At 38.7% G+C, this 12,650-nt stretch overlaps 1 protein-coding gene across 8 annotated transcripts in view; it reads right to left on the bottom strand.

Moving 5' to 3' along the window:
* Positions 1-547: 547 nt before the first annotated feature.
* The window catches only part of LTBP1 (latent transforming growth factor beta binding protein 1), a 183,077-nt gene continuing 170,974 nt past the window's right edge, over positions 548-12,650 (bottom strand). For all 8 annotated transcript variants that reach the window (XM_053973833.1, XM_053973835.1, XM_053973837.1 and 5 more), the window contains 3 exons: positions 6,253-6,375; positions 2,818-2,967; positions 548-1,575 (listed from right to left, as the gene is read on the bottom strand). In XM_053973833.1, coding sequence (XP_053829808.1) covers positions 1,406-1,575; positions 2,818-2,967; positions 6,253-6,375 — 443 coding nt within the window. In that variant the 3' untranslated portion in view covers positions 548-1,405. The remainder of the gene's footprint in view (positions 1,576-2,817; positions 2,968-6,252; positions 6,376-12,650) is intronic.

Raw genomic sequence — 12,650 nt, forward strand, 5'->3', positions numbered from 1 at the left:
GACCTGTTTCAGGATTTCTGAAAGAAGTTCTTTCACTCTGGAGAAGGTCAAAGTGAAACATCTGTCAGTCTCCTAATCTCTTTCTCCCCTTCCACTGAAAAATAAGAGCTGATGGGAAGGTACATCAAGAAAAGGAAATTCTCCCCCTTCTCCTCAGTATTTCTGAAAACCAGGCCATCATACTGTAGAGCGTTATTTGCAGATTTAGTGGGAAACATGCCTAAACCAGGAAAGAAAAAAAAAATCCATGTGAATCAGCTTCCAAGTAAAACAGTTTCTGTAGGTCTGTGTTTGAAATCTTCCCCCTGGAAGCCTAACTTCAGGCATTAACTAATTCAGGTTCTGGTCTTATTAAAACAGAATGAGAAGGAAAAACCAGCCAGACAACTCCCTAAGACTATTGTAATGTAAATTAAATCTAGTACTGAGAGGCTGATTCTTGTAAGCACCTGAGGGCTGATTTTTGTAAAACAAACATAAAAAAAAAAAAGAAAAAAAAAAAAGAGGGGGGAGCAGAGGAAAGAAACCAAAATTAGTAAATAGTACATTTTTTTCTAAAAAAAATGTGATTTTATTGAGTTTTAATATACAGCTTTAATATGTTAGGGTAATCATACAAGATCTCTCTTGTGTTCAATTTACACATTACAATAGAGATGTGAGCTAAAATCTTTTGGTTTAATGTACAAAAGGAATCCAATGTTGTCCACTAGCAGCTTTGAACTTGGCAAGAAATGTTCTAAAGACTTTAAGTGCAGTAACAACCATACAGGATACAAAATGAATATAAGGACTTTTCGCCAAGGTATATAAACATTTGAAAACAAATGGTGCCTGCTCCACAGGGCAGACAACTAGCAAATTTAAAAAGTCACTGACCAATGTTCCAGGGAAGGAGGAGCATCATCCTGTGTGACAGTTCTTATAAAATGGACTAAGAATATCTGTATCATAGAATTTGTACTGATCAGAAAAAAGGTCTGAAAAGAAACAGTAGGCAAGGAAATGAACAATCAAAAAATGACATAGTAATATAAAATATTACCATCACTATTTAAATGCCAAATTAATCAAGCAATAGTAAAAAAAATCCAAAACAAAAAAACCAAAAAAACCAAAGCTCTTCTGTTTCAAATAACAGCACTGTTTTTGATTATTTTCAAAGATTTTTTTATGAACACACTATATACTTGTTTCTTTCATACAGAGCAATGTGTCCATTTGGTCTGTCACTTCAGTGAAGCTGATAAACAACCAACCCATCATGTCTCATCTTTGATACATTTTAACCCTTTTCTCTCCTTTTGTTTGCTACTCTGGCGCCTTCTCTTCTCAAGTTAAATACTTTTCTTCCTTTTCTTTATACAGTGCAGAGTATATGGGCTTAGGATATGGAGATTTTCCTCTACTCCAGTTCACTCTCTGGTTCTGAGTTCAGTGGTGTGCAGTAGTTTGGCTTGTCTGAAGGCACGTACCCAGGGAGACACAAGCACTTGTAGGACCCTTCCGTGTTAATGCATTTGGCATTCTTGCAGAGGGACATCCTGTTGTTCAGCTCGTTGCACTCATTCACATCTGCAAAAAGGAGACATCAAAAGATACATGTACTTAAGTCTGGTGTGCAGTTAATACTCATTTAGTTCCAGCATTGTTAGGACTAGAACAATCTGCACAAATGCCCTGAGAACTTTATTTTCAGTTCCCATTGGGTGGAATTAGGCTGGGCCAAGGCTCTAAAAGATTAATTAGGAAGAGGTGGAAGTTATCATAGGAAATCAAAAGGATGTTAAAGGGCCTTAAACTGTTAGATTACCAAGTCCAAATTCAGCCCAGCTGCACAACATTAAGTAACCACTTACATGTGTTTATCTGATGACTGAAAAGTGACTTTTAAGAAAGAATCTCGAAGTTCTTAGCATAACAGCAAAACATCTGTACTTTACCAGCTGAATACTTTAGGAGCTACTGGTGTTGTCAACTGAATAGTTGTGAGGACAAACTACCTGCACTCAACACCACACAGCTTTGGCCTGACATACACAGCAGCCACATCTTTTCTTACTAAGGAGACAAGCTTGCCATAAAGTCCTGAAGATTACAAGGCACATAGGCAGCTCCTCCTTGTAGAGCTGGGGGATTTCAGTTGTGTGTCACAAAGCAAAATGCTAAACAAGGTTAGCACAGACCTTAAACTGAAATAATCACACTGTACTAGGCTTCTATACCAAGGGGTGGTTGTTTTGCTTCATCTTCTCAATGACATTTGTTAGTTTAGTTGTTTTAATTGAAGATATAGATGTCTTGGTTAGTAAATGTGCAGATTTGCTAGTCTGAGAGTGAGAGAAATAGTTGAGTCTGTTGACTGTTGAAATCTGTGAAAATCAGGGGCCAAACTTCACCAGCTGGTTATAGGCAATCACTCTCAATCCACTCTAAAAATCCACTCTTAAATCACTCTTCTGCTCTGGATCCAGTTCCATCCTCCTAGCTTAATAAAGCCTTTGAAAAACATTTGGTCTGTACATTAAAGCCTTGATATAATTTTAAGCTTCATTCCACAAATGTGTGTCTGTTCACTTCCGCTCTCGTAACTGAACACAGCTGTAATGACTGAGATGCACTGAGGAACACCAAGATATTTTTGTAACAATAATTACTAGCATTTGAAGTAAATAAAACAAAGCTTGGAACTTTAATACAATGCAGGTGATCATCCCTAAATCCTCTGTTCGAGGTCTCTTAAGGTCAAATGACTGAGTAAACTGACAGACTAGCAGGAGATAACAGGGGATATTACAGGTGATATGCTATCCTCACCAACACAGGTCATTTTGGCCATGTCCAGGTGATAACCATCAAAGCAGTCACAGGTGTAGCCCTCCTGCACTCTTACACATCGGCCATTTTCACATCCATTCAGAATACCACATTCCTCTGCTTGTAGCTCCTCAAAGCTGTTCAGGAAACCTGGGAGGAGAAAGAATTGCAAACAAGTAGGTCACAAAGCTATTGAATCAGTATACCCAAATATATAGTGGAAGACTGAAATTCTCTCAGAAGTTTACTGGAATGTGACTTGACTTTGCAGAAAATAGGTCAGCTTTAGCAGAGCTGCACCATCTGGAGTTTTAAATGTACCAGAAAAGTGCTGTGATACATTTCAAGATGGAAACTGAGTAACTTGGTTAACTCTTAAGTTTTATTTTGTGTTAAAAATCTGTGATTTTTTTTTTGTAGAATGGAAACTCCATAATTTCATTGTTTATTTTTTAAAGGGTAAGTCAGTGTTTTCTAAATAGCACCTTTTATTTCAATTGTTATGTTTATCAGCCTTTAAGGAAACAAGTGGTCACGCAATTTGGGAAAATTTCTTAAAATAGGATTGTAGAAAAATAAGGTGTGTGTGTAGAGGGGTAAGAGATGCATTATAATTTATCCAGAAGAAAACATATTAAAAAAAAATCAATCCCAGCTGCCATAAGGAAAATAAGAAGAAATCAGAGACTGCTTTCCTGTTGTGGTTTTTTGTTAACAGCCCTTTGGCTTGTGCTTCAGTGACTGGTGCCAGTACAAATACCTATAATCTACCAATTCCTCCTTGTCATAATTCTAGATGGTGAGCAGTCAAAGCTCAAAGAGTTGAGCAGAGTTGAGCTTTTTTTTTTTTTTTTTCACCTCTTATACAAAGAGTTGTCTTTGTATTCAGTGGTTTGTATAATGCTTTTTGTGCTCCCTGCCTTAGGGCTTTTGTGACAGTTATGCTTTTGTATATAAGGAAGAATTTATACTTACAAAATTATTTTACATTTTTACATGTTCAGAGATTGTCTCTAGGACTGAACTGTTCCTCTCACTTTTTTTTCACTAGCTTTCTGCTCATGGAGCAGTGATGTAACAGGACTGCAGATGGCAGCCCATCACATCAAACAGACTTCTGTGGAAAAAGCTGAGAGTGTTTTGAGTCATAAGTTTAATAGCACAGTGAATATAGAGGGGAAATTGGAGCTGGAGTAGAATAGAGTAGGCTATATCTCCCCATCTGTCCTGTAACAGGTAGTGGCTCTGCCAACAAGCCAGCAACTTACTGAAAAACTGTTTACTCATTCATATTGCAACAGCTGTGATACATATATTTGCTAAGCTACCTAGGAATATGAATTTTTCCCTTCCTTATGTTTTTTTCCTCTTGTCTTTTCTTATTTACTCCATCCTGTCTCGGTCCTTGAGGCCCTCTTTTCTACTGACCTGTTTTTTCCTTTCCTATTCTGCCCTTTCCATATCTTCATCCATTTAACTTCCATACTGCCATTTTCACTCCCTCCCTTTTTGACTACAAATACTGTTCCTATCCTGGATTTTCTAGCATGGTGGGCTTCTGAGTAAGGATCAAGCTGGTCAGTAATAAGCTAAGTGGATTCTGAAGACGCTGAACACATAATGTGAAGTAAGTACTTGCTGACAGATGTCACATCTCAAGAACATACATAATACACAGGATGTATACAAGTGCACATTAAATGGGAAACATTGCAGTCTTTTTCATGAGCCTAATAAATCACTTCTCAGTGCAATAGTACTGAGGATATTGAGCATTGTCATGATGTAGGTAACCAAGTTTCATTACTTGCTGGAGTCCTCTGGCAGAGCTTATAGAGAGCTCAGGAGAGACCTTTAAAGTAAAGACCTTTTCTAATTTAGAAAACAGTGCCAAGAAAGGGAAAGGAGTCCTCCCAAACACACAGATATTTTTCAAATAAAAAACCCCCCATAATTTACTAGAAATATATCTTATATGTTGGCATATATGCATGTGCATAAACATATATACATATTTTTTCTCTCCCTCTCTCTGTCATGAATACAGTATGTTGTAACTTTTACTAGATAAAACTAAAATATGTATCACTCACAGCAAGTTCTACTTCACAAAATATACTCTAGTTCAAAACAGCTCGATGTGACCTATATTGTAATTCTGAGGTATGTATTTGCTTCTGTAGAAATTGCATGCACAGTGACAAATATTGCACTGAAGTACATGGCCCTGCCACGGGATGAGATGTGTTGTTGTATTCCTCACACAGCCTGCAGCAGGATTGTGATCTTGAAGTCTCTGATGCTCTAAACAGGATGCCCCATCTGATTCAGTGATAGGATGGGAGCAGGAGCCATGAGCTCTTAAGCCACTGTCCCTAAGAGATTGAAACTAGATGATCTTTAAGGTCCCTTCCCACTGCAGCCATTCTATGATGTGGTCTCAGCTGTGGATTCAAAACTTCCCACAATTTATCGTATTTATTTACCACTAAATTATATACCTTGTGAAATGTTTCTTTCCAGACTGACAGTACATTAAGATTGCTTACCCAGTCATTGTTCTGGGTTTTTTGTGGTGTAATCAGTAGTTTTCAGCTGTGTGACATTTCAGTTACACATCAACACTCAGTAACACTGACTGGGGAAGAGCAGAGTGGCAACTTGCAGGCTGTATGTATGTAAAGCATGAGAAATTACCAGCTCCTTCTGATACTTCCACTTTTCTTCTCTAAAACTGTGATGAAATATTCTGGACCTGTACAGGGTGCCTGATTTTGATGAAGATGCTGAAATCTGTAAGCATTTATCTCCTGCAAATTTTAACAGTCAGCTGGGCCCAACCTAACATAAAGAGCCCGGATATTCCTCAAGTACAATCCCTCACACCCTGCTTGGCAGGCCATAGCATCCAGCCTGAAGTCCATACATATGTGTATTCTCCAATCACATTGTGCTGTACATTTTCCCTGTTGAGCAAGAATCACTTGCATGCTCTCATTTCACCTATACATACAAGTTCTGCTGGGAAATCATGGAAAGATGAAGAGGTTTTTTTTTTTTTTTCCTTCTAAATTTAACATACTCTGGAGAAATCTGTCCCATGCTCCAAAGGAAAATCAATTTGTGAGAAGGAAAATTGGCAAGCCTTTTGACCTTGAGCTGTAAAACTGTTGGTAAACACTAATTTAGTACAGTTGGCACAAACTGTTTCACTAGATTAAAAATTAATTGTACACTGAGCCCAACTGGACTCTCATACAAACCTGGCTTTTGAACTGGAACACCTGACTGAAAGCCAGTGTCATAGGAATAACTAAAGCATAAATAGGCCACTCTATCCAGAAGCAAAGAGAAGAATGAAACTGGCTACAGGGAAAAAAAACTGAAGTAAAAATCTCATTTCAAGTCTTTTACATAACAGAGAATCTCGCTTACGGTCTTCAACGAAGTATGGATTGGTTTCTGGAGTGTAGTGCTCCTCAAAGTCAACTAAAGCATCCTGTCCATATGGCCGTCGAGATCCTGGAACAGGAATGTTGCACAGCTGGGCGTAATCCTCTGAGGGGGGAAAGAAAATAAGATATAAAAGTAAACACACTTGTAACACAGGCTGCATTACGTTAGTCCCAGTGAGCTGTGGTTCGTATTTGCTGGAAATAAACTTATCTTCCTAGAAACACCATAAATCTGCAGAAAAGAAAATTTCCAGAAAGCATTCTCTCTTCAGGAAAGATGTCATTAAAATGTTAATGAGCCAAATATATACTATTAAGTCATAACAGGGATAACACCAGGGATAGATTTGAGTCAATAACTGTACAAAAAGTTATAGGTCAGGTTCTTCTGTTCTGCATGGGAAGCAAGAGCCAAGGGATGCTGTGTATCCCACTGCTGATGCACTTCTCTCCAGGGCTATCTCTGTTTATACTCCTCATTCTGTGGAACAAAGGTTATCCCAAACCATCATGGCTGCTAGCAGAAGCCTCCCTAGGGGAAGTAAACTGAGGCAGGTACAGCCAATATTTCTAGCACTATCAGCCAACCTGCAGAAATCAGAATGAAAAATACTTCTAAAATAGCCCACCTTATCTACAAACTGTATCTTCAACCCACAGGCTTAGAAGTGTGAGTGCTGTTCAAAGTCTCCTTGGCTGTGAAGCTCAGAGCATGGGGAAATATACAGAAGAAAGAGTTACATCTGATTTTGTGCCTCTCTCTAAAAGCTAAACAACACAAGTTGAGACCAAAGCAACTCTTCATTTTAGGTGTCAGAGTCCATGTTTGAAATGCTTATGCAGAATTTGACTCTTCTATAAATCAAATAAAAATTGTGTCAATTCTGTTTCTACTACCCTTTACTAAAAGGCATACAATAAAATTTATTTGAAAACAGAAACATTGTTAAAATACAGCAAGCCAGGTGCTCCCTTACTGTTGCTACAGTCTATTTAGCTTCTGGTTCTGTGAAGATTGCCTGGTGTTCTGAGAATCAGGCAGAGAAAGGACGGGAAAGAAAAACCACCAAAAGAGAGGGAGGAAAAAAAGCCCTAAGCAGATACAGAATCCAAGAATTGCAGATGGTTGCAGAGCCAGAAACCTCATGCTGTGTAGAACTGTCCCAGACAGCAAATAGTTGGATAAGTCCAGACTGCCTCTAGACAGTACAGAGCACAGCTCTACTTGATGTCCAGCACTGTAATTTTATTTTTACAGGTAGTATCTCCTCCACCTGGAACGATTTTATTTTGTACTGAAAACACTGAAGTGTTCAAATAGTCTGTTTGAATTTGTGGTCAACAACTTGGCCCTTTGAGAGCACAAGACGGAGCAGTACAGGCAAAGCTTGTCTGTGCACACTCAGAGCTGCCATGGCTGACAGTCCAAGTCTGCAGCATGAACTCCCCGGAGGACTGAAAAATCATTGTAAATCCCACCACATTCTGCTGCAAGAGCAAAGTGGTTTCCTTTGAGGTATGCCCTCCAGAATATATTTATATACAATAATAATATTCGAACACCACTTTCCTCTCCCAGAGAACAAAGTACATTGCCCAAGAGCAACATCCCAGGGCACAGGAACCAAAGCCAGCATGGCAAAATAAACTACATATAGCAAAAGTTACTTACATCCCTGACTGCACAGCTTCCCACTGAGATACTGTGATAATGAGCACAGTTTAAGAGTTGTCATAGGACCAGAAGCACACCATTCTTTCTTCCCCACATCTAACTCCAGATTAACATCCATGCATGGGGACAGATTATCATCTCACAATGATCCCTTCATTCATATGGAATGGACACACAGGAAAGCTATGCAGAATAGTAAAAGCACTTTCTCACAGATGCCCACAAATGTTCTTGGCAAAGGAAATCTGTGTTCTACCACAAAATACTAATTCATCTGGCTTGTGTGGAAGAAACCACCACATAAAAACAGTCAGTGAAAGGCAGAGGGACAAGACAAGCAGTTCTTAGGGATCACTGCCTCTTCCACATGAATGTGATCTGATGGGAAGGGCTGAGCAGAACCTGTACACTGGCTTCCCAGATTACTCAGTGTTAATTTTGCCATTAGTGATACTGGTAGTAAAAACAATGTTTTAGTTTTGAAGAAAGCAGTTGGAACTTTTGAAAATCCATAGAGCTGGGGCTCTCACATATATGAGAGTTGCATACTCTGAAGATTGTGCAAGATTATTTTATATCGCATGTCTGACAATGCAAAGTTGTTCAACATCTAAGGAAGAATTAAGAAATGTAGACAACAGAAACTTGTTTCTTGCCCCATTGGTCCCTCAAAAATCAAGTTCTGAATGTCTGCATTTTTAGGTCTTATACCTGTAATACTCTCTTAATTATGTGTGTTCTGTTTAGCTGTCCAAGTAGTGTCGACTAAATCTGTTGTCTTTTATAATGTGTTAATTCAATCACTAGGTCCTTGGGCAATAAACCCAAGGGGAGCAACAGCAACTCACCTAAGAAACCAACAGTAGAAATTCAGGACCAATAACAACAGTAAGTTATCTATTCCACCTTTCTCAGCTTGTCTTTTTCTTTTTCTTCTTCTTTCTTTTGCTTTTTTTTTTTCCTTTTTTTTTTTTCCCAGGGAAAAAAAAGGGTGTGCAGAGAGGAGAGTACAATGGCTGAAAGGTATACAGGGGGCCACATTCTGGAAAGGTCATGAGAACTGGTGTTTTGAAATAAGGTAGACTTGAGACTTGGATCTCTGACAGAAATGAACCCATCAGAGTGCCCCTGTGGAGGACAGAACAAGTTACAGCAATGACACTTTCTGTTGTTTTAAACTTTTCCCCTTGTTATGCTATGTTCCTACAGTTCAAATTAAAAAGAATGTATTTTGGGTCACTGTGATGTGTGTTGGTCACAGTTTTCCAGGGGAGGGAACTACATGAACAGAGTGCTGTAAGATTTGTGGGTGAAAGCATGACTGGTGCACAGAAACGTGCAGGCAAGTATTCAAATGGGAGAACAGCATGACATTGCCCTGGGGAGATGACAACAGGAAACTCCCCAAGATCAAGAAGGTGGTAAGGGGGCAGAGCCCAAGTCAGAACACGTAACTACCCCTGAATGACAGAAGCATTTTAGTTGTCACAGAAATTAATACTCACTTTGAAATGAATCTTTCAAGTAAAGTTGAAAGAAAATATTCTATAATTCACAGTGAATGAAGAAACCTTTTTCTATATCTGTTTATTTTTTCTGTTCACTCATCTCTTGGCTGTGATCAGGGACAATATAACTACAGTTCAAGGGAAAAAAAAACCCTTTGTTTTTAATATAGCTTAGTCTACATTGGTTCATGTGTTTCTAAGTTTTTCTCATAACTTGCAAATGAAGCATAGAGACAGCTTGTTGTATAACTTAGGGTGGCTATTATAAAAGGAAGCTGATGTATGCTTCTAAAAATGTAAAGGACATTTTTTAAGTCAGAAGTATTGCATATTAAACAAGTGTTAGGGGATTACATCTAGACACACATGTGTACTGTCACAGATGTTAGCTGTAATTGGTGATGAAAGCTTGGCTGACAGAGATGACATAATATAAATTGTATGGACCAAGTGGCTATTAGGTGCTTGCTAGCAAAAATGCAGCTGTGCAAATGTGCATCTAATTTGCATATATAGTTGTAACTGAGCAAGCCCTTGTGAGTCTTCTTTGTACCCAGAGGCCTAAAAATCCTAATGTCAGAAACATTATTCCAAATTTCATGTATTTAAAGAAAAATATTATATAAAAGTTTTTCCTGACACAACCATGAAACAACTACACTACAGCCAGTCCAGCTCCTGCCCATAAAGAAAGCTTTATTTCTGTTCCAGCTCCTCAGAATTGTCACCATCACACACACAAAAGAAGCCAAGACTAAGAAACCAAATCAGATCCTTCAAATTATTTAAGAATACAACAGTTTCACCAAAGGTTCTGGACATCAATCTCAACTGGTTAAGTTTATGCTGTCTCAGGAGATTGCGTCATATGAGAACCAAAGCTAAAGATATTTCTGCTCTGTATTTAGATTGTGCTATTTGACAATTTTGAAAGCTTTCATTGATGTTGCCCATGGATAGATGCTAAGGTTTGCAGTGAACAGCATTGATATCTATTCTACAGCACAAGAAAAAAGGTCAGGGTGTTAGTCTTAAAGGTTATTTTCCATTAGTTAAGAAGGATGTTCATATTCTCTCATGAACACACTCTAAATGAAATCCCTGAAAAAGATTCACAGTGGTTGTAAAGCTCTTGCTAAACTGAAATAATTACCAAATTGATTGTCTCAAAACCTCTTGGTAGTGACCTTTTGTTCCTCTACTAATGCTGCTCAAGCTTTCTAAAATGATCTTCCCATTCCTTTTGCTCCAAGTAGATAGTTAAAAGTTGTAGTAAAAGTCAGGTTGTTTCTGACACAACTTTGCACATGGCCTTCTGACTCCTTGCTGATTTCCATGTACACTTGGAATGTGAGGTTCCATGAGAAAGACCTTTAGCTAAAGCTACTCTGCACATCTCTCCTAACCTTCAGAAAAAGCACTGAAACTCTTCCTCAACAGAAATTAAATCAGCCAAAAATCTGCACCACCAAACACAACAATTTGCATATTCAAGGCCCAATCACTGCAATATTTTAAGCCCAGAGGATAATCCATTTGACCAGAGTCCTTACCACAAAGGAAGAAGGCACAATGCCATCCTAAATGGAAAGATGAGCAATGATCCACAGAAGTGAATCCAGTGCCTTCCTGCTGATCTTTACCATCCCAAAAGAGGAGAGATGAAAACTCATCCTTTACACATTGGTTTTTCCCTGTACTTACAGATCTTCATGAATGACATTAGCCAGAACTTAAAGAGAACACTATGTTCTCATAATATGGAAGCTCAGCCCAGAACTAACTCATAATGTTTACAAAAGATACACAGAGTTCCTTTGCAGCAAAAATGCAGTCCAAACAATCTGTTCTGCCAGAAATGGGCAGAATTCAACTCCCCGTAGGCATCTCTGAGGGTCTGCATCTGAATTAGTTGTTCATTGTCCATTTTAATCCATGGAAAGAGATAACCACTTCTAGGACAGCATCTCATTGTAAAGCATGTCTCTAGAACAGGTCAGGGGAATATATTGCTCAGGGTGCTGGTTTATCTTTCCTGATGGAAGGAAAAACTGGCAGGACCAGCACTGGTGTGGGTTTCTGTATAAAAGCCACAATATGAAATTGTTCAAGAGAAATCCTGCATTATACAACAGCCCAGGTGATCCACATCACCCACTACTCTTAGTGTTCTTCCAGCATGGTCTTTGCAAATGCTAAGGTGGAGATAAAGAGAAACTTCAAATACAATATAGACAGCAGTTCTTTATGTGACTCCTAATCCCAAAGAACATCTGAAACATCTACTGACTGGAGATCTACCATTGTCTTTTCTGCAGATCATCTAAACATAAAGTGGTTCCATAAAACCCCACAAAGTAATAGAATTTAAAGCTTAACAGTAGAAAAAGAATTTCTAAGGATATACAAATAAGCAGGCTGATAAACTGAATGCTGGTGCCTTTTCCAGTTGCCTAAGAATGTGTTCATGACATTATCTTAGTACTCACACCAAAAAAGTCTAAAGTTACAGATGTAGTAATGTACCCCCACTCTCAACAGTTATTAAAATATCTGCTAAAGCTGCTGAGTCCCAGACCTACCTCACCCTGGTTTTCTGTATGAAAGCTTCTCCAGGCAGCCAGCTGCAGAAAAGAAAGTACCCTCCTTAACTGACTGACATCTCTTTGCTTCAGGGGCTCCTAATACCACCGTACCAGCATCTTAAGGTGTTATTGAAGCAAAGGTGGTACTGCACTGCAATAGCCTCAAAACTATCATTTTGCAAATACAAAAATAGGCTGTCTCTCTAAATTAAATGCTGACCCCTGCACACCACATTACTCAACATTTTCTAGTTGTTAGTTCTATCTCCTCTCTTCAAATTTCCTGTAACCATACACCTTGCCTAAAATCCATTCCTGTCCCCTAAGGATCTCACAGGAGTTTCTGGAGTCTCAGAACAGGTCCTACAAGTTCAAGTTAACTTGAGGTGTATATGGCTTTATTTTATATTTCAGATTTTTTCAGTCTGGGCCAGTTGCTCTGTTTTCTGGCATGGAGGCTTTGACCCAGCTGCTAAACCTCTTGGTGCCTGTCCTGCTACCAGTTACTAGACCATGGACTCTGGATGGAGAAAGTTGGGCTGGTAGGCACTAAGAGGAAATTGACCAAGGAAGCAAAATTTCCAAAGGCCAGGCATCTAACATGTATTTT

Source organism: Vidua macroura, chromosome 3 (genome assembly GCF_024509145.1).
Source record: "Vidua macroura isolate BioBank_ID:100142 chromosome 3, ASM2450914v1, whole genome shotgun sequence".
In the NCBI taxonomy this organism is placed as follows: domain Eukaryota; kingdom Metazoa; phylum Chordata; class Aves; order Passeriformes; family Viduidae; genus Vidua; species Vidua macroura.